Genomic DNA, 18,486 nt, shown 5'->3' with positions numbered 1-18,486 from the left:
CAGGAGTAAAAGTGCAGTATGACTGTGGCTTGTTCATAAATCAAATTATTCAGTAAAAGACCAGAAAAAATAAGCTGCTGCAAGATGTGAAAACATTAGAAAAATGAACTTCTTCTGGTGAATTCCTTAAAGCCACAGATCACATAAAGGATGGAAACTGCTACAGTGACAACGTCCACTGTATTTTGGAGGGTTAGCATAGTTACTTTGACCATATGCTACCATAAGTAGCACAGCACATCAGATGTGATCCAGAGACACTGATAAGCTCCAGGTGCCCACGTCAGCACACCTGTTTATCAACATGGCCACACCCCTCCCTACAGAATCCAGCTGGATGAGTTGTTATGAAGGGGAAACGCTCCACAGAGACTCAGAATGTAAATGCAATATTAAACATGGGCATCCACGGGGATTGACTCTGTTTTGGTATCAGCTTCCATTTTGACATTAAAGTAACTATAATGTATGCAAATTACACTTTAGCTTCATTTTTCGGCTCTGGATGTTGCCACAAATTAGCTTCAGCTGAACAGACTATAGAGATTTGTTGCTATTTTTATGCGAATGTAACTAAATTTAAACTAGTTTTATTCTAAAAGTTTAGAAAGTCTGGATTTAGACGTCAAGTGAAATGGCACCCAGCAGGAAACAGATTACAAATCACTGTTGAAGGACACATGGCGAGCTTTGCTTTATTCCGTTTAACACAGATCTGCACAGTTAATGCAACAAGCGCATTTTCTTTAATCAGACCACACAAGTCAAATAAAAATCTCCAGCTCATTTAAATAAAATAACTCAAGATGGATTCATCTAGTCTTTCTTTTTTTTCAAAACTCATGTTTAAATGGAAGAGAGGAATCAGCTGGTTTTCAGCCTCTTCGTTTCTACGTGTGCTGCCGTTTCCTCCTGGTCTCTTTTAGCACCTCTGCCGACGTCCGGCGCTCCCGTCTTATGCTCGCTGGTCACTTCAGAGCTGCTTCCTCTTGGATATCTCATCTCCCTCCTCTCCCTCCTCTCCTCCATCTCGCCGAGCTCCTCGGCAAACAGGGTTTTCAGTGCAGGAATGAGTTTGGGGATGATTTTGGAGTCATCAAAACGAATCTGTGAGTAGATGAAATAAAGGAAATTGCCACAATATTTAAATGAAAGCATTCAGAACTATTCCATTTAGACTTTTTTTTTTTTTACCATTTAGCTCTTTTTATCCTTATTTATACTCTTTACAGTAAATGTTTTATATACAGTTTCCTTGTTATTCTTGTATAAATGTTTGTTGTTGGTAGTTTATGTTACAAAAAATGGAAAATCTTGTCTTGGAAGTTGCAGCAATCACCATCCAACTACTAGCATTTCTGCTAACATTTAGATTAAGAAACAGCTGAAAAACCGTTTCTAAATGTGCCTTTAACTGGAGATATTTCATCAAACTTAAATACTAATTTGTCATTTCTCGTGCTTTGGTTTAGTCTTACTGGTAATGTATGCTGTCTTACAATCACTAATGAGCAAGGCTGAGGAGCCAGAAGTTTATCATGTCAGTCATACATAGGGAGAAAGTACTCAGCCTCCACTAAGGTCCAGGTTTAGTCCCAGCTTCCTGTTTTTACATACATGTTTTGTTAATACTGTGCTCCCTCGTTAATTGCGGGAGTTATGTTCTAAAAATAACCCGCAAAGTAGTCAGCTTTATTTTTTACAATTATTACAGATGCTTTAAGGCTGTAAAACCTCTCACTACACACTTTTCTCAGACAGGCGTGAACATTTTCACACTCAAAGTTTGTTTTTTTAGGATTTTTTGATCTATAAATAAGCGCCGGTTTTATCATAAAGCCCGCGGCATTTTACACAGATAACCAGAGTCACGTAATCTTTTTGGGCCTTGAATCCTGGGGCTTTGGCTTCGTCCTGAATTATAAAGGTGCGAGAGGGCATTCGTTTCCAAAATAAGCCTGTCTCAGCCATACTGAAAACTTGTTCAGGCTTATATCTCCCTTTCTTGATGATCGCTTTAAATTTGTTGTTCACCTATGCCTCTGCTCTAGAGGTATCCGCAGAGGCGGTGCATGCAGTCAAACACTTCTAAGTCCAAAGCACTTCTTTTTTTTTTTTTTTTTTCTCTTCTAATACTGTTTCTTTTTTCTGTCCAAAGTCCAAAGCACTTCTGAAATTTGTCAAACCAGCCCTTGCTGGCATTAAAAGCACTCGTCGATGGCCTGGACTCCGCAGCATCCTGCTCCTCGCTGTCAGCTCAAGTTTCATAAAGCTTTTTAGCTTTGATGCGGATGATGTTGGTATCCAGCGTAATGTTCTTTTTTTATGTAAATGTGACAAGCTGAACACATTCTGTACTGTACAGGAGACATGACATGGAGGAGACTGATTGACATGGTCTACAGCCAATTAGGATGCAGAACACAATGCGCTGTTAAAAAAGAAAAAAGAAAAACAAAAGCATGCAAAATTGTGCACAAAAAAAATCTGCAAAACTGGGAGCCCGCGAAAGGTGAACCGCGTTATAGTGAGGGACCACCGTACTGAATAAAGAGATTAACCCTGTCCGGACACAATGTTGTTCTTTAATTTTCTTATTTAGACGGACGGGAAAAAAATCAGATGAAGCAAAATGTAAAAAACAAGATGTTGATACTTTTGAAAGTATCTAAAGATATTAAAGTTACATATTAAAGTCACCATGAACTTTAAAGTGGAGTTGAAGGAGATGCCAAGCAGATGATATAGTAGTTAGAGTAGGTAAAGTTAATTAGCAAAGAAAATCAGTCCATGACTGCCGATCTCTGCCAAGCAAACATGAAGGCAGGGCTCATCATAGAGGAAAGCCAAGGAACTAAGCTTCACTGAAATGTAGAGATGTCCTTAAAACCTTAAAAAAATGTTATTTCTAAAAGTATTAATATACTATTGTTTGAAGTTCTTGCTCTTGTTGTATATAAATGTGCAAAACCTTCTCTAGGAACGCATAAATGGACCCTGCTGCTGAAGCTGTGGATGAATTGGAGAAAAGTTCATTTCTGAAAGCAGAGCCGAGAAATTTCAACTGAAGCTCGGCTGAAATGAAACGAGTCGAACTTTCCAAGTTTAACTCCATGGGGACCCCTGTCTGCAACACTATAGCATTAAAACTTTCAGGATTGCGTGATCATTAAGAGAGCCTCCATCTGCACACGTCTGTGGACCATGTTTCACGCAGTGTCCCCGTGATGCCTTCAAGTGCAACAGGATATCTGGAAACCAGCTGTCAAATCCAGTGAGACATTATTTGTCAAAGAAATCAGACACAGCTGCACTGAGACTTACTCTCATGTGGTCGAAGGATATTCCCACCCTGTCGTTGAAGTCTTCGCTGAAGAGAGGGATCTTAGCGTAGCGCTGGCTGAAGTGGTTGAGCATGATGAAGTCGGCGTTCATCTTCATGCCGATACCGATGGCCTGGGAGGTTGTACTGTGAGAAAAGATCAGTCATAAAGTCACAGATTTACGTCGCTCTTCGATGGGAACGTTTTCTAAAGACATAAAAACGCGCTTTTGTGAAGACAGACGCTCACAGTGGCGCCGTAAAAAAGGAACAAAAATCAATATCAATATGCGGAGAATGAAGAGATTTAACAATGCACTCAGAACATAACGGCTGCCTCAATCAGCAAGTGAAGAGAGCTCTTTGCTAGCTGACACGGAGCTCCACCTGCTTGTTTTTCCTCCTCCAACATTTCCTTCATTTCCTTCATTAAATCACCTTAAAGTACCTGCAGAGCCACACAGTTTGTTTCACTCACCTATGCCTTTTCTCTACAGCTTCCTCCTCTAGCTCATCCTCCAGCGTGGCCTCGTGGATTAGTAAGGTCGCATTTTTTCCTGGGTTAAAAAAAGAAAGAATGAGATTGAGAAGCCCAAATCAGAGGGAAGCACTTAGAGCTTCTTCCCGTCCCACAGGAAATCAATCAGGTGGTCAGTGTGATCAAGAATCCGCATGCCCTGTTTGTCCGGTGAGCTGAGCCATCTATAATGAACAGACTTGGGAAACACTGGCTGTCTCTGGGAGGCTTTGCTTGGACAGAATCCAGTCAAGCAATTTAAGAAGAGTCAATGAAGAGGGATCCCAGAGGAACCATTAGAAGAGGCTGCCAGCTACAAGAGTGATTGAGAGCATTAAGAAATATCGGATAAATTATTCAAAACAACCCGTGTAGTCGAGCTAGAGTCAAGATGACCTTATATGAATCACTGTAATATCGAAAGCGGACGCTCAATTTGCTATTATGTGCTTCTGCCTAGATGCACTTGGGTGACGTATGGACTTTAATCAGTCTGAGTAGGACTAACCGATGTGTACGAATGCGTCGCAGGGCATGGTGTCTCCAGAAAAGGCCAGCTTCCAGCCTGCCTGGTGAGTGAAGCTGCAGGCAAAGGCATTCTTGCAGTGACGCACTAAACATGTGTGGAACTGTGAGACACACAGGAATAAAACGATGAGTCACTTTAAAAAGGCTTCAATAAATAAAAAAAATAAAAAAAAACACGTGACGTTCAAACGGCTGCTGACCCGCTGCAGGTTGTTCTTCTTCAGCATCGCTTGGATGAATGACTTCGTCCTCTGTTTGGGAACCTCGACGGTGTCACACAGAAATTTATTGGGGATGAGGCTGAAAAACAAATCAGACATCCTTCAGAGAAACGACGCACTGAAACTGACCGTTTCACCTTTAAGCACAGACAAGTGCGTGCATGATTAGTGTGAAGGGTGTCTTCACTAAATACAGAAACTGATATCACAAGGACCTGGTGCAGGAAATTAACAGAGAGATGACTTACATTAAGTTAATTCCAGTGGTCTAATGTAACATAAAGCCAAAGTGCAGTTCCTGTTTTGGCCACTTGAGACTGCCTCCAAAAGCAAGTCAATCCCCATAGACTCCCATGTTAAAGGCCAACATTTAGTTGGTCATGTTTGCAGTCTGCAAATGTGTTTTTGCTTCTATGGACGAGTTTCTCCCTTCATAGCAAATCTACAAGAATTCATTTGTATTCCTGAGCCAACTGATCGGTCCCAACACAGGCAGCTCTACGCCTCTCCGACATGTTTTTAACTGTTGGTGCCTTTAGGAATTATATGATTAATATTATGACTTGCTACTTGGTTCAGACAAAAAACAACAAACAAACAAACAAAAAAACAAAACAGGCTTGTAGGTTTTTCTGAAGTCTGATCTAACTGCCAAGGATCTCTTACCCAAATATGTAAATAACTACACGATGACAGCCAAAACACAGCTGATGATGATTCGAAACCAGTGAGCACAGTGTCTATGCTCATCTGTTATCCTGTTCATGGTTTCAGTCAATGCAACTTAAAGGCTGAAAGACCTCCTGCTGCTATAGTTCTAGTAATTTAGTTTACTGAGTTACTCCATAAGCATTTCTCAAAACTCGTATTTTCTATGTCATATATTTCTATAAAGTAAAAAAACAACAACATACTTGTAAATTTAACTGTACAAGTGGATTCTTCAATTACAGACCTGCCCCTTTTTCGATTTTTAAACTCAAATAAAACAGAAATTCTCATCACTGGTTCAGGGAAGCTCCAGGTATTCAGTCTTCCCTAAGCCCTTTATCCATTCATGACATCACCTGTTAGAACCGTTAGTTTAGTCTGACCTTTGAGAAACATTTAAAGAAGGTCAGACAGTCCTTTGTTCTTTATTCTGTGTTTCTTATAATACTGGTTTTGATATGTGCAGCACAAATAAACATCATTATTATTATTAATGATATGTTGTTAAGTATTTAATAGTAGTCTATGACAGTGTTTCCCAACCACTGTGCCACGGCACATAGGTGTGTCGTGGAAGATTATCTGGTTCCACCTGGTTAGTACTCTAAACGACCAGCCTGAGTAACAGGCAGAGCAGTTACATTCTCTTCCACTAGAGGGCAGTACAACTACCTGCTCTAATTAAATGGGTTGCCAAGTGCCAGTAAAACAGAAGAAAACGAAGAAGAAATGACATAATAGTCAAGCTGCGAGTTAGATAATGCAGCGCGTAACAGCAATAGATACATATTTGAAAATAAAAGTATCCAGTCTGACCTGGTCCTGGAGAAAACTGACCCAGATGAAGGCCCTAGCATGATTAGTGGTCAGAAGAAAGCAAAAGAAGTATACTGCGGACAATATACCGCTATACCTGGTGCGCAAGGGAAAATGATCAATATGCTTTTTGTGACATTTGTGTTTGTTGGTGTGACGTGTGATCTTTCTGATGTGAAACATGTGCCGTGGCTCCAAAAGGTTGGGAAACACTGGTCTATGAAACATCAATGACAAGAATTAGCTCCCTAAACGTACTGCATGTAATTACATGATTTATATAGTTTAGGAATCTTTCCAGCTACTCTGAACAGCTCAAACACTTTTCAACCAATCAGAAGAAACAAAATTAAAACCCCTGAAAGTTGCTGATAACATAACGCCAACTGTATTTGTCAAAAATACACCAAACAGACTTCTTTCTTTGCCCAGTACACACAAATAATGTAGTGCAAGTGGTATAATATACATAAATGCAATTGTGCTTTGGTTTTACTATTAATTTCACATTATTATAAATGCAAAGACACAATGAAACTGTTCAGTAACAGCAAAAACAGTTCAGCTTAACTAATCCAGTACTCATGGAGCATGGAGGTGGAGTGTGTCCTAATGAGTTAAGATGTTTTTGTGTCCACATACTTGATGTGACTGAGAATCTCCTCGCAGTAGTCGTGGTACTGGTTGAGCCAGGTCATGATCTGAACCGGAGCAACCAGGAAAATCGGGCTAAATGGCTTTCCCAAAGTTGCCTGGAGGTATAGATGTGACACAAACCCCTGAATGTCATTATTTGGGATCCTTACACAAAACAAGGAGGTAGTATAAATGGTAAATGGCCTGTATTATCTTTACACAGCCAGTCATCCATCCATTCACACACACATTCACACAGTATATATCAGAGGTTTCTATTTTTAACCAACCTTTCATGTCTTGAGTTTTCACTTCAATCCAGAAAAAAGAAACAGTATTTCAAATACTCACCAGTGCCCTTTCTCTCTGGTACAGCAGCTTCACCAGCCCCTGAAACAAAAAGATCACAACGAGAGTAAGTCGAGCAGTCTAACTTTGTTTTTACAAGTTAAAACCTGATGCACGGCTGCTTACTGTGTGATGGTCAGCATGCAGGTGTGAGATGAAGACCGTGGCGATCTTGGACAAAGCGTCATCGACGTCGTCCCCGTAGTGTCTGCAGAGCTGACCAAAGGTTCCCTCTCCACAGTCCAGCAGCAAAGACTGACTCGGGCTTCATGCGAGTACAAACAAACAAACATGTGAAACACGCCCAGACAAACACTAAACTGCAAACAGTGGGTGAGTACAGCCTTCTCAGCACACACGCATCATTATTCATTACAGGACGCCTTTGTAGGTTTTACAAATTTACACTAAGAAATCATTTTAATCAGTTTTTAAGCCTCTTAAAATTGACTAGAGACAGTGAAGCACTGTTTAAACACTACTGAGGATACATGGGGAATACATCAGGTGTATACAACGATGAAAACACCTGCCAGGATGCAGCAGCAGATTCCTGCAGCTGAATGAGATACTGTCTAAAACTGATTTTTTAAAAATGGAACATTTGAACCTAATTTACATCACAGATGAGACTTTGTTATTCTTATTTGGACCAAACACAGTGGTAACTCAGTGCACTGAAAAATGATGCAATAACAACATGGCTTAAAGATTTAGGTTTTAAATATATTTAATTTAGGCCATTATTCAGGTCTATTCCCTTCATGACCACCAGGGGAAGTAAATAACATTGATTATCTGGCAACTTTCAGGAGAGGGATGTTCTTTACGGTGGTGTGCTGGAAGAAGAAGATACATATGGAGAAAAGCCACTTTGTAAGCTGTTTTAGAGCATCTTGTAGTTTATGTGCTAATCCTTTCATGTTCTCCGTCACCTCCACCTTTCCACCCACTCAAAAATCGCTTAATTCCCACTTTGGACATCAAACATCTTTGATCTCTGTGGGAATACCTCCCACCTCTCTGTGTTTAAATACCACCACACATACTGTAAGATGCAATGACCTTTCCTAAGCTAAACACAAAAGAATAATAAAATACTGAGAGATCATCTGAAGTCAGATGTAATGTCTTGAGTTTGGATGGTGGAGGAGGATGCACAGATGGCTGTCTATGAATCTAAATGTCAGAATAGCAGTGAGCTTTAATGAAAGGATCAGAGTGATGACTACAGAATGACTTTGACAGGGTGGGAAAAGTGGAATTGATTAAAAAAAGAAGACCAGAAGTCACCCAAACTCCCCAGGAAAGCAGTGAGACGTGAGAACAAAGAACTGAGGCAACAGCTTCAATTTAAAATTCAGCCCTTTTGTTATCTACGGCAGCATACTATTGCCAATATGAAACAAAAAGAAACTTGTGCAATATCTAGTCTAGGTTTAGGTCATATACTGCATTAGGCGCTTGGAGACACAGTGAATAATATCCTCTGTACTGCAGATAAAAGCTTCAGTCTGTGGAAACAATGAGACGCTCTCAGACGGCCGGGCTGTTCGTTGACAACAGATATTTGATTGTACAAGTCAGACTCACTTTTCACTGAGAGCCAAAAGTTTTAAATGTGTTTGAGTCATTTTAGCAGTTCCTCTGTAACACTGAGTCAAACATGAACATCAATTAAGGATCTCACAGGATTAAGAGACGATCGAAGCTTCTCTTTGGCTTCCTGTTTTGACCGACCAAAATAAAAGCAACATATGCAATCTCATTAAAATGTTGGTTCTTGATAAAAAGATGATTTTCCTCTTTCTTACGTAATAGTCTTGAAATTCTAAATCAATTTTTATTTCAATGTTGACACCAGCGGTGAGCTACACTGCCTGTCCTGAGAGATGTTACCTGATATTAACTAAAGTGCCGCTGACATTCCTGATCTTCATCGGAAGAGCTGACCCAGTTCCCAAGAAAACCACCTCTGGGTATTTTCCTCCTTGACCTGCAACAAAAACAACACAACCATACATGCACGATGAGTGAGGTCGACAAACAAAAACACATTACTAATGCAACAGAGAAAGAAGCACACCGGGGGAATACTTCAGGATCTAAAAAAGGTGTTGGATGATCAGACGTTGCTTTTAAGTAAATGAGACAGGTATGGCATCAGAAGCTTGCCTATCACTGGCTAATTCAATATTTGGATGACAGGTATCAGTATGCACATATAAATAATACAGATTCTGGTTTATTAAAAGGTAACTTGTGGGGTGCCACAGGGTTCACTTCTTGGACCACTATTGTTTACATTACATAAGTCAATGGAGTGCATTTATCCAAAGCAGTGTTTGGATACTCTGGAAAGTAAACTACTGACTGGTTTGAGTCTAACAAATGATCTCCTCACCTTGGAAAAACTAAATGTATTAAAATCGGAAAACCACTCATTAAATAACCAAAGAAAAAGTTACGTTAAAACTGCCATAATCCTTCAAGCAAAATGTTTTCCAGTTAGTGTTAATAACAAATTAACCTGGAAATTAAATATAAAGTATCAAACAAAAGGTCTAAACTGCAACACTGTTTTAATTTGAAGACTTCTTATGCCAAAAATCACTAAGCATTTTATATTATTGACTTGCTGCTCCACGTATGACTGTATAGAGCTGTGAGGAAACACAAACCAAACATCAACTCGATCTTTTACTCCCAAAACATAAAACTAAATATGAGTGATAACAAAGAAAACCTACTGAGAGTCAACAAATCCATAATTTATTGGATTAAACTCACTGAAATCCAAACATAATATTTATGAGCTGTTTAAAATGAGGAATAATAAAAACAAATTTAATTAAAACTTGTTTTTAAATTACAGCATAGAAATAACATGATTACTCAGGATTGTGCTAAATGTATAGTGTGATGATGGTCTCGACACAGTTCATCCATATCCATCTTTTATTTAAATCAGAAGCTAAAATTGCAGTCGATTTAATTTTCCTTACATTCTGACTGCTGTATTACGTAAGCTGTAGCTTCAAGCTACACTCTTTCAGTTGTTCATATAATTTCTTGTGATATTAATGAACTTAATACAGATAAAGACAAAAATAGGGCACTGTAGATAGACCATGCTTGAGTGAATCCAACACTTTTTGGGCGGGTGCTAGTTTCCATAACTGACCGGAAAGCTCTGCAGAGCCAGCGGAGCAAATCTTCCTGCACTTGTCCACTTCTGCCAGAAAGTTTTGGACCTCAGAAGCTTCTTTCACAAACTCCTCAGAGTTGCAGGAGGGGATGGCATCTCTAACAAATGAGACAAGAGTGAAAAAGACACACACCACTGCCTGCAAAAACACTGCTGGGGAAAAAGCAGTGGGTTTTTTTCCCTCTCCCTACATCTGACCTTGATGCGCCTCTACAGTACTTGACAGAAACAATGTAGGAAAAAATAAAAATAAAACCCTGACACTTGTAAGATGAGGTTAAAAAAAGACGAGGAGAGAAGAAAGCAGTTGAGAGGGGCTGGTCCAGTGCAGATCGTTTTCTATGACAAGCCGGCGCTCGGAGCTGCAAAGTAACGATGGCTAAATTGGAGGGATTGAAGGACAAACTAACCTTTGCCACTCCATTACAGGTCTGAGCTGGAACTTGAGCAGACACTCCGCTCTGACGTTCGGGACGTGTAAGGCCGCCTGAGGCTCCTACAGGAAACCAAAAAATAAGAGTTTTTTGATGTTTTCTTACATGCAGTTTGGGAGCTGCGCTTCTCACTCTCAGTGTATAAAACAATGTGCTTTTTCAGCACAGTACAAGTCGAGTTTAAATGCATGCAGGGATTAGTCTATTGTAAAAGGTGTAAGGTCAAACTTCCCCGTTTGAAAGGGAACGTTGCAGTGAACACCGAAATGTTTCTTCTGTCCATCAGCCTTGCCTTTGCTTTGTAAGCTTTCAGTTGTGGGAAGATTTCTGGGTGGATCATGTTGAGCTGGGCCTGAATCTTGTGACTTCTGATGTTGTGGATCGTGCACGCGTGTTCATTAAGGATCAGGTGTTCTGTCGTAGATGGAAACCTGCAGAAACAAACCACTGAGTGCTCGGTGGACAAAATGCTGTGGCAAAAAGTTTTCAGACAGAGAGAGAAACTGCAAACCTCTCCATCCACTTCTTGTATTGGTCTGTTTTCAAAACAGACTCTGGAGTCATGTGGACCACCAACGCAGCAGGGTCCTCCGTCCCACCTGTCTGGTATCTGGAGGGGGTGACAACCTCAACTTTAGACACTTCTAGAGAATATTTATAAGAACCACACTTCCTGCCACAGCACAGAAAGAAGCACTGGGTCAAACTTACACACAATAACTGGTTATCGTTGTCAAGTTAAACACCACACAGGCACTAAATGCACAAAGGCTACAGTAGCACCGTTTCATCACGTGTGGCAGTGTTGCTTCGCTAAACTATTTTCATCTAAGTGCGTCATGTGCACATATCAGGTCTTCCAGAGCAAGAAAACTGCAAATTGTGACTCTTTGACTCTACGTAGCCTGATGTGGGGGAATTAGTTTCTACCAGGATACAGTTACCTTTAATTCAAAAAAAGAAAAGTTTCAAGGTCCTACAAGCTCTCATGTTATCAGGTTTTTTGTAGAACTGAGTTAATCTGAACAGGACACTTTTATGACATCATGATAACTAAGAGGGGAAAAAAAGACATCATATCAAAACTTTATGACCTATTTAAAAGTTTATAACATGAGATAAACGAACAAGACAACGACCTGCAAAACTGAAATCTCAGTTTTATGAGTTTGTACCATAGCTCACACTAATACACTGTGACTCATTAATGCATCTCCTGTCAAGTTAAATCTTTATGATAAATATACATCAGATATATGAACTGAAGGAACTTCTCCAATGCTAATTCTGCTTGGTCTGTATCCAGGAAAACACCATTATGTTGCAAATGAATGAAGATAAATCAGCACATTAATAAATTAATAAAAAAAATCATAGATCAACTTGTTTTGCACTGGAAAAGACAAATAGTTAAACTATCCACTAGAAAGAAAAACCGCAAACACCTAAATGTTAAAACCCAAAACATTTTTGATCACTTTCATCATTTGTTTTATCTGAGAACAGCATGATTTTATTAAAATAATAATTAAAATAGCGCTGGAAAAACAAATGTGACTGGCAGCTAAACTATTACCTTCCCAGCTGCTGATTGGTGCAAAGAGCTCCAAGAAATTCTTCAGACGGACACTCGACCATAATAAAGACTGGTCCTGGATCAGTAGGAGTGCAGACCTGCTCGGGTCGGATCTGAAAACCAGCAGCGACAGAAATGTGAGCAAGTCCAGCTTAGAGCTGCAGCCTGAACGAAAAGAAAACAGAGTCTTCACCTCTTTTCCTTCATGCACGATACTTTTCCCGTCTTTCAGAGCTGCAATGATGGGACCAATAGCAGCTGTGCCCCTTAAAGGAGGAAAGATCAGGAAACAGTTCAAATCAGACTGAAAATGAAGCAAAACTAAAACTAATATTTTGCTACTGCAAAGCTTTTTATAGACAAGAATTGTTTCATGTAAAGTATAATTTGTGCACACCAGTGTCTGCCAAATCCTCAGCCAACTGAGTACAAAGCTTTTAAACATTAGGAAAACAAAAAGTCCACATTGATAAGACAACTGGACCTCATGTTAACTTGGAAAGAACATAACAGTGATTCCACTTACACGGGCAGCCCGAGCTCTTTGGCTTGAGCAACTAAGAAGTTGCCCTTCTTTGGGTGAAGCTGTAAGAGTGTCAGACAGGTAAAAAGCAAACTGTCAGATACAATAAGCTTCAATTTGCACGTCACAGGATGGACATATTTTCACAGCATCCTACCTTGCAGGCAAAGGCAACCACCAGAGAGGAATCTCTCGCTGCTGTTCGCCTTTCACCTAAAATTTGAAGCGATTGTTGCACTCAGTTTGTTCATTTTATTACCAAAGACACGCAGCCACAGTCGGCCTATTACACTTTTATTCACACCTCAGTCCTGACAGAAGACGGCATGAAGCCTAAAGCTTAAGATCCCACATTGTAGCTACGCTTAAAATTATTTCCAAATCTGATGACGCCGATTTATTTTAAATGATTATTAATAATTTTTAAATTTGATTTTGTTTTTGTGCTGGCTTTCTGTTTTATTTGAATGCTCCAACCTCAGGTGGTCAAATGAATCTTATCTGTATAATACTGCATGTCTAGTCTAGCCTGCTCTGACTCACCTGGATCGTCTGCACTGCTAACGTCGGCTTTCTGTGGAGTCGCCTGAGTGGGGCTGTTCCTGCCCGACCTGTGGGAGCGATTTCTGTCATTGTCCCTCGACTTTGCTGCAGAGACGACGGCATAAAAAAAAAAAGATTAGATGACAAACAAACTCCTTCCTGAGGTTAAGGAATAAAAAAATAATAATCAGGAAACAAACCCACCGAATATCGGCACCTGATAAACCGTCATGGTGTCATCGGAGTACGTCTCCTCAGTGTACGGTCGGACCGCTGGGACGACACAGTGAATATCACACAGACGTAACACAAGAATAATGCATTTGTCTCAAGTTCAACATACACAGCTTGATGTCCTCCAGTGGTCCAGAGAAAGACTTGATGGCATTCAGATAATTCTCCTGTGATTAGAAAAAAAAAAAGGAAGAGAGCAGATGTAAAGTGAATCCTTTCACATTAAAAGCTCCTCAAGGCGTGTTTGCACTGTTTGATCCAGCTTCTCACCAGCTGTGGAGGTCCAGAGAGAACACACTCAGGGACGCCGGTGTCCTTCAAGGTTAATATCATCCCTGCAACGAGACGAGACACAGATGAATATTATTACAGAACAAAGAGATATAAGAATATTTAATATACTGAAATTAACCAAAATCAAATAGCTATTCTGTGTAATGGCTCTACTTATACAGAATATAGACATAAATCATCTAAGGGTGCACGAATATTATTTTCATATAAAACTGAAAATAACAAGTTTAAAAAAATAAAAAATTGACCTGTACATTCAGAAATTATTTCAAATTATGTGCAATTAACAATCAAAGTAAAGCAGGTCACGTTTAAAGGGTCATATTCTGCTCTTTTCTATGTTTTATTCTTGAACTGTGCATATATAATTCCAACCACCGTAATAAATCTCGGCTACAAGAGCTGTAGTTTATTCCAGGTCTTCGTGTGGGAGTCAGTCAATTTTCAAAGCCTTCACTTCTGCAACCAGCGTGGGTTTAAGGCAAATGATTAAGACGCAACCAGTGGAAACAAAAGGAGGTCTCTTCATGTTTAAAGGGATTAAGGGTTCATCTCTTTGTCCAGGTGTCAAAGGGATGAACCTGCTCTGCTGGAGGTTTCTTCCTGTTAAAAGGGAGTTTTTCCTTCCCACTGTCACCAAAGTGCTTGTTCATATGAGGTTGCATGATTGTTGGATTTTTCTCTGCATGTATTATTGCAGGGTCTGCCTTACAATATAAAGTGCCTTGAGGCGAGTATTGTTGTGATTTGGTGCTGTATACATTGAATTGAATCCCACAGTTGCCAAGTACTTGCCCATAAGAGGCCGTGACATTGTTGCAGTTCCTAAAGTTTTCATCTTAAAATATAAAACACCTTGAGACGACTGTTCCTGTGAGCTGTTGCTGCATAAATCAAACTGAGCTGCAACAGCACGAAGCACAAAATTCTGCAGGTTGAGGTGAGAGGCAGACCTCCGCCTGGGTTGGATTGTTATTTCAGTGTATTTGGCTCCATCCACAGTTATGAAACTGTCCTCAGCTTCAACTGGCATTTTCATGAATGCATATATTTCACAAAATATGTCACTAATCAAGTTGTGCTTTTAGAACCTCCCTGTTGTAAATAATGCAGAAAGACACAAACTGATGAATACTGGTGATGAAAACATTTTATTTCCATTAATGCTGAATATTACTGTCATGTATGTGACTTCAGCTCTGTAATATATACCTGGTGTTAGTGTGGAGCACCAGTGTGATGACAGGGATTAACATGAACCTGTGTTCACTGACCTGACAAGCCTCCCACGTTCTCCCAGCTCAGTCTGGTCAGGAAGATGTTGTCCAAGCGAGCAGCTTTCAGCCTGCCACAGGAAAACATGACGATCATGTTCATGCTGTTTTTAAACCACCAGACAGACTGAAATCTTAACGCTGCTGTGGCATCACCAGCTTACTTGTGTTCCTGCATGAGCCTCTGCGTTCCTTCACCACAGTTGAACAGGTACCTGCAGCAGAGAGAGGTTTGTTTTGCATAGGTGTATTTCAGAAAGCGTTGGGCGAGCTGCGATCAGAACCTCTGAATTACACCAGGCGATTGGTCTCAGGATTTTAAGGGCAAGAAAGATTATTATCATGATCATTCCTGTTGCTGCATTATGCTCCACAGATTGTGTCAAAGTTCCTATTTTTTGTTTTATGCCAAACTGTCCAAAGCATCTTATTATCATGTTGAGAAGCCTTTTCTTCGCCTACGCCAAGCTGCGTAAAACTAGGTGTGTGTGCTGCTGAGGACCTGAGTAAGTGCAGTCAAAGGTTTAAAGTTAGTTTTTGCTATCAGAGGTTACCATAAAGTAACTACAGCCTGCTCCACATACACTCACACTGGGACACTTACTAATATCAATGCATTTCCAGCTTTGTCAAATCAAAACAGTCCCAAACCGTTACCCTTACCTGCACCTAACTTTAACCCTCAAACAGGTCTTTGAAAGGGAGTGAAAAGTTCTAAAATATCATCACTGAGCCAGATACTGTATGAGAAATTACAGGAGCTGCGTGAGAAACCAGGGATGTCTCATGCTGATTGGCTAAAGACTTGGCTAACCCTCATCAAGGAGGACACTGTGGAGAAACATCTTTCTGCCTCCAGTAATAACCACAACAGACATGTTTAGCCTCAAAACCAGTCAGCAAAATGTGTCCGGAGGTCACCGAACAAAGGGAGCGCCCCACTCCCCCTGCCAAAGGCAGGTTTAATGTTCTATGTTCATCTTTTATCCTGTCTATGAGAAGGTCAGTGATTGACTTTGTGGTTCTAGCGTCTGATCTGAGGCAGTTTTGGACACTTGGATGCTGGATGAGATCTCAAAGAAGTCTGTCAGGCAGACCTGGAAACCCAAATGAGTACTGAGGAGGCACCTGACCACACGGTCTTTTTTAAGGTTATTTAATAGAAAAACAGAATATAGCACTCATAAATCACCAACGGCCAGTTTGCGGCCATCATCAACTACAGGTAGACGACACCTGCCTGCTATGGTGACGCCTCCCCTCCCTCCTGCTCAGAATGACGTGTTGGTGAGGAAATCATCTCGACCTTGGCTAACGTGAGAAAAACCCCTTGCAGAGTTAACCCACGGAAAGCTGCTAGTCCAGATAACATTCCTGGGAGAGTACTCAGAGAATGTGCAGAGCACCGTAGATCTTGCCCTCAACCACCTGGATGATAAAGACACATATGTACAACACCTGATTGGAAAACTGAGCCTACAGGGCCTGAAAACCTCCCTCTGCAAATGGATCCTGGACTTTCTGACGGAGAGACCTCAGACAGTTCGGATCGGTAAAAGCATCTCCAACACCACCGCACTGAGCACTGGAGGGCTGTGCGCTCAGCCCACTACTGTTCACGCTGCTGACTCACGACTGTGCAGCAATGCACAATTCGAACCACATCATCAAGTTTGCAGATGACATGACTGTGGTGGGTCTCATCAGCAAGAACGACAAATCAGCATACAGAGAGGAGGTACAACAGCTAATGGACTGGTGTAGAGTCAACAGCCTGTCTCTGAACGTGGACAAAACAAAAGAGATGATTGATGACTTCAGGAGAGCACAGAGAGATCACTGTCCACTTAACACTGATGGATCATCTGTGGAGGTCGTCATTGTTGCACTTTTCTATCGCACTATTTTGTGTCTTATCGTTCTGTTCTGTCTGGTGTTGCACTGTTTGTTTGGGGGGGGGGGGGGGGGGGGGGGTTGTTGCACACTTGCACTTGTGTGCAACCCCCCCCCCGTTGATTGTCTGTTATATGTAGCACCACGGTCTTGGAGGAACGCTGTCTCATTTCACTGTGTACTGTACCACTGCACATGGTTAGAATGACAGTAAAGCCACTTGATAAATATACACTGATTAGTGTGTATTCATGTCTTCCAACAAACTGATGCAATCTCATAAACTTACAATTAATCCATTAAATACAAATGGTCTGTGGGAGCCATGTCTGACCTCACAAATGCACTTCTGAAAGACTGGTCAGAAATTCCTATAAACACTCCCAAACCTGTGGAAAGCCTTCCCAGAAGAATTGAAGCTGCTACCGCTGCAAATGTTGGGCTGACATTAGCTTAAACCCTAAGGATTAAGAATGGGATGACACTCAAGTTCGTTTAGGTGCGAAGGCGAGTAAAGTTTCAAGTAAAGGATGTCTCATTTTGTTAAACACCTGTCTCGACTCCTCTCCTGAGGAGAACTGAGATATGAGGTGAGGACTCGAGGACCCACAACCTGTGAAATACCAGAAGTGAAAAGTGTAGCTTTCTCTGCATCACTGCAGTAAAGTGGAGCCCAGGATCGCTTTGACCTGCTGTTAATGCCTGCTATTTTTGCAAGTGTGCTTACAGTGGGGTACATTAAAAAGTCAAGTTTTTTCTAACATACAACAGCACAAACAATGTGCTCCAAAGTGCCTTCAGACGTACCTGTTGAACTCGGAGAACACGTAAACTGACGCAGCATTATCTCTGCTTCCAGCTCCGACCACCTGCAGGTACACAGTGGACGGTCCGTGAACGTCTCCTCGCTTGCTGCGGTTCTCTTTGGTTTTCACTCTGCGCAGCGGCTCCTTCTGCTTGGCTTTCTTCGGTAAATTGTTTTTGTTGTTAGTGGTAGTGGTGGCCATGGTCCGAAAAAGCTGAAAAACAGACCGATGGAGAGAAGAATCGCAGCGGACAGGAGCAGGGAGAGTCCTGCCGTTCACAAACAGCGACGTGAAGTGCCAGAGCCTCACATGGAGCCTGTTCATGCTAATCGTCTCCCGCAGTCATTCAAACCACAGCGTACCGATTAATCACATGTAAACGCGCTGAGTTAGTCTTACTTAAACATTACTGTCTTCTTTCTGATCGATTAATTGCCCCACAGACGGTCTCCGCTCATTCCACAAGGGCTACCAAGTTGGTTGACACCGTATATGACACATGTGACAACTTTTTTCCGGCATCTAGTGATGACGTTGTCCGTTCTTTATGCCGATTGGTTTCCGAGATTGTTTGGCAGAGATGTGGACCAATCAGAGCGGGG

At 41.1% G+C, this 18,486-nt stretch overlaps 1 protein-coding gene across 1 annotated transcript; it reads right to left on the bottom strand.

The window, feature by feature from the left end:
- Positions 1 to 669: 669 nt before the first annotated feature.
- Positions 670 to 18,394, bottom strand: elac2 (elaC ribonuclease Z 2). The gene is made up of 24 exons (XM_085404726.1): positions 17,886 to 18,394; positions 15,350 to 15,400; positions 15,186 to 15,256; positions 13,888 to 13,952; positions 13,727 to 13,784; positions 13,588 to 13,656; positions 13,384 to 13,488; positions 12,998 to 13,053; positions 12,844 to 12,902; positions 12,511 to 12,583; positions 12,318 to 12,430; positions 11,253 to 11,351; positions 11,034 to 11,172; positions 10,718 to 10,803; positions 10,284 to 10,405; positions 8,999 to 9,095; positions 7,226 to 7,364; positions 7,103 to 7,141; positions 6,758 to 6,867; positions 4,568 to 4,667; positions 4,348 to 4,468; positions 3,801 to 3,879; positions 3,325 to 3,469; positions 670 to 1,107 (listed from the first exon to the last, which is right to left on the bottom strand). The coding sequence occupies exons 1-24, from the start codon at positions 18,206 to 18,208 to the stop codon at positions 865 to 867; spliced, it is 2,562 nt and encodes an 853-aa protein (XP_085260852.1). The 5' UTR covers positions 18,209 to 18,394; the 3' UTR covers positions 670 to 864.
- Between the last annotated feature and the right edge of the window lie 92 nt (positions 18,395 to 18,486).

This window comes from Rhamphochromis longiceps, linkage group LG4 (assembly GCF_057381845.1).
Source record: "Rhamphochromis longiceps isolate RC_006_pf linkage group LG4, R_longiceps_female_GT1.1, whole genome shotgun sequence".
In the NCBI taxonomy this organism is placed as follows: Eukaryota; Metazoa; Chordata; class Actinopteri; order Cichliformes; family Cichlidae; genus Rhamphochromis; species Rhamphochromis longiceps.
The sequence above is the reverse complement of the archived record's forward strand: the minus strand, read 5'-3'. Positions and strand labels throughout refer to the sequence as shown.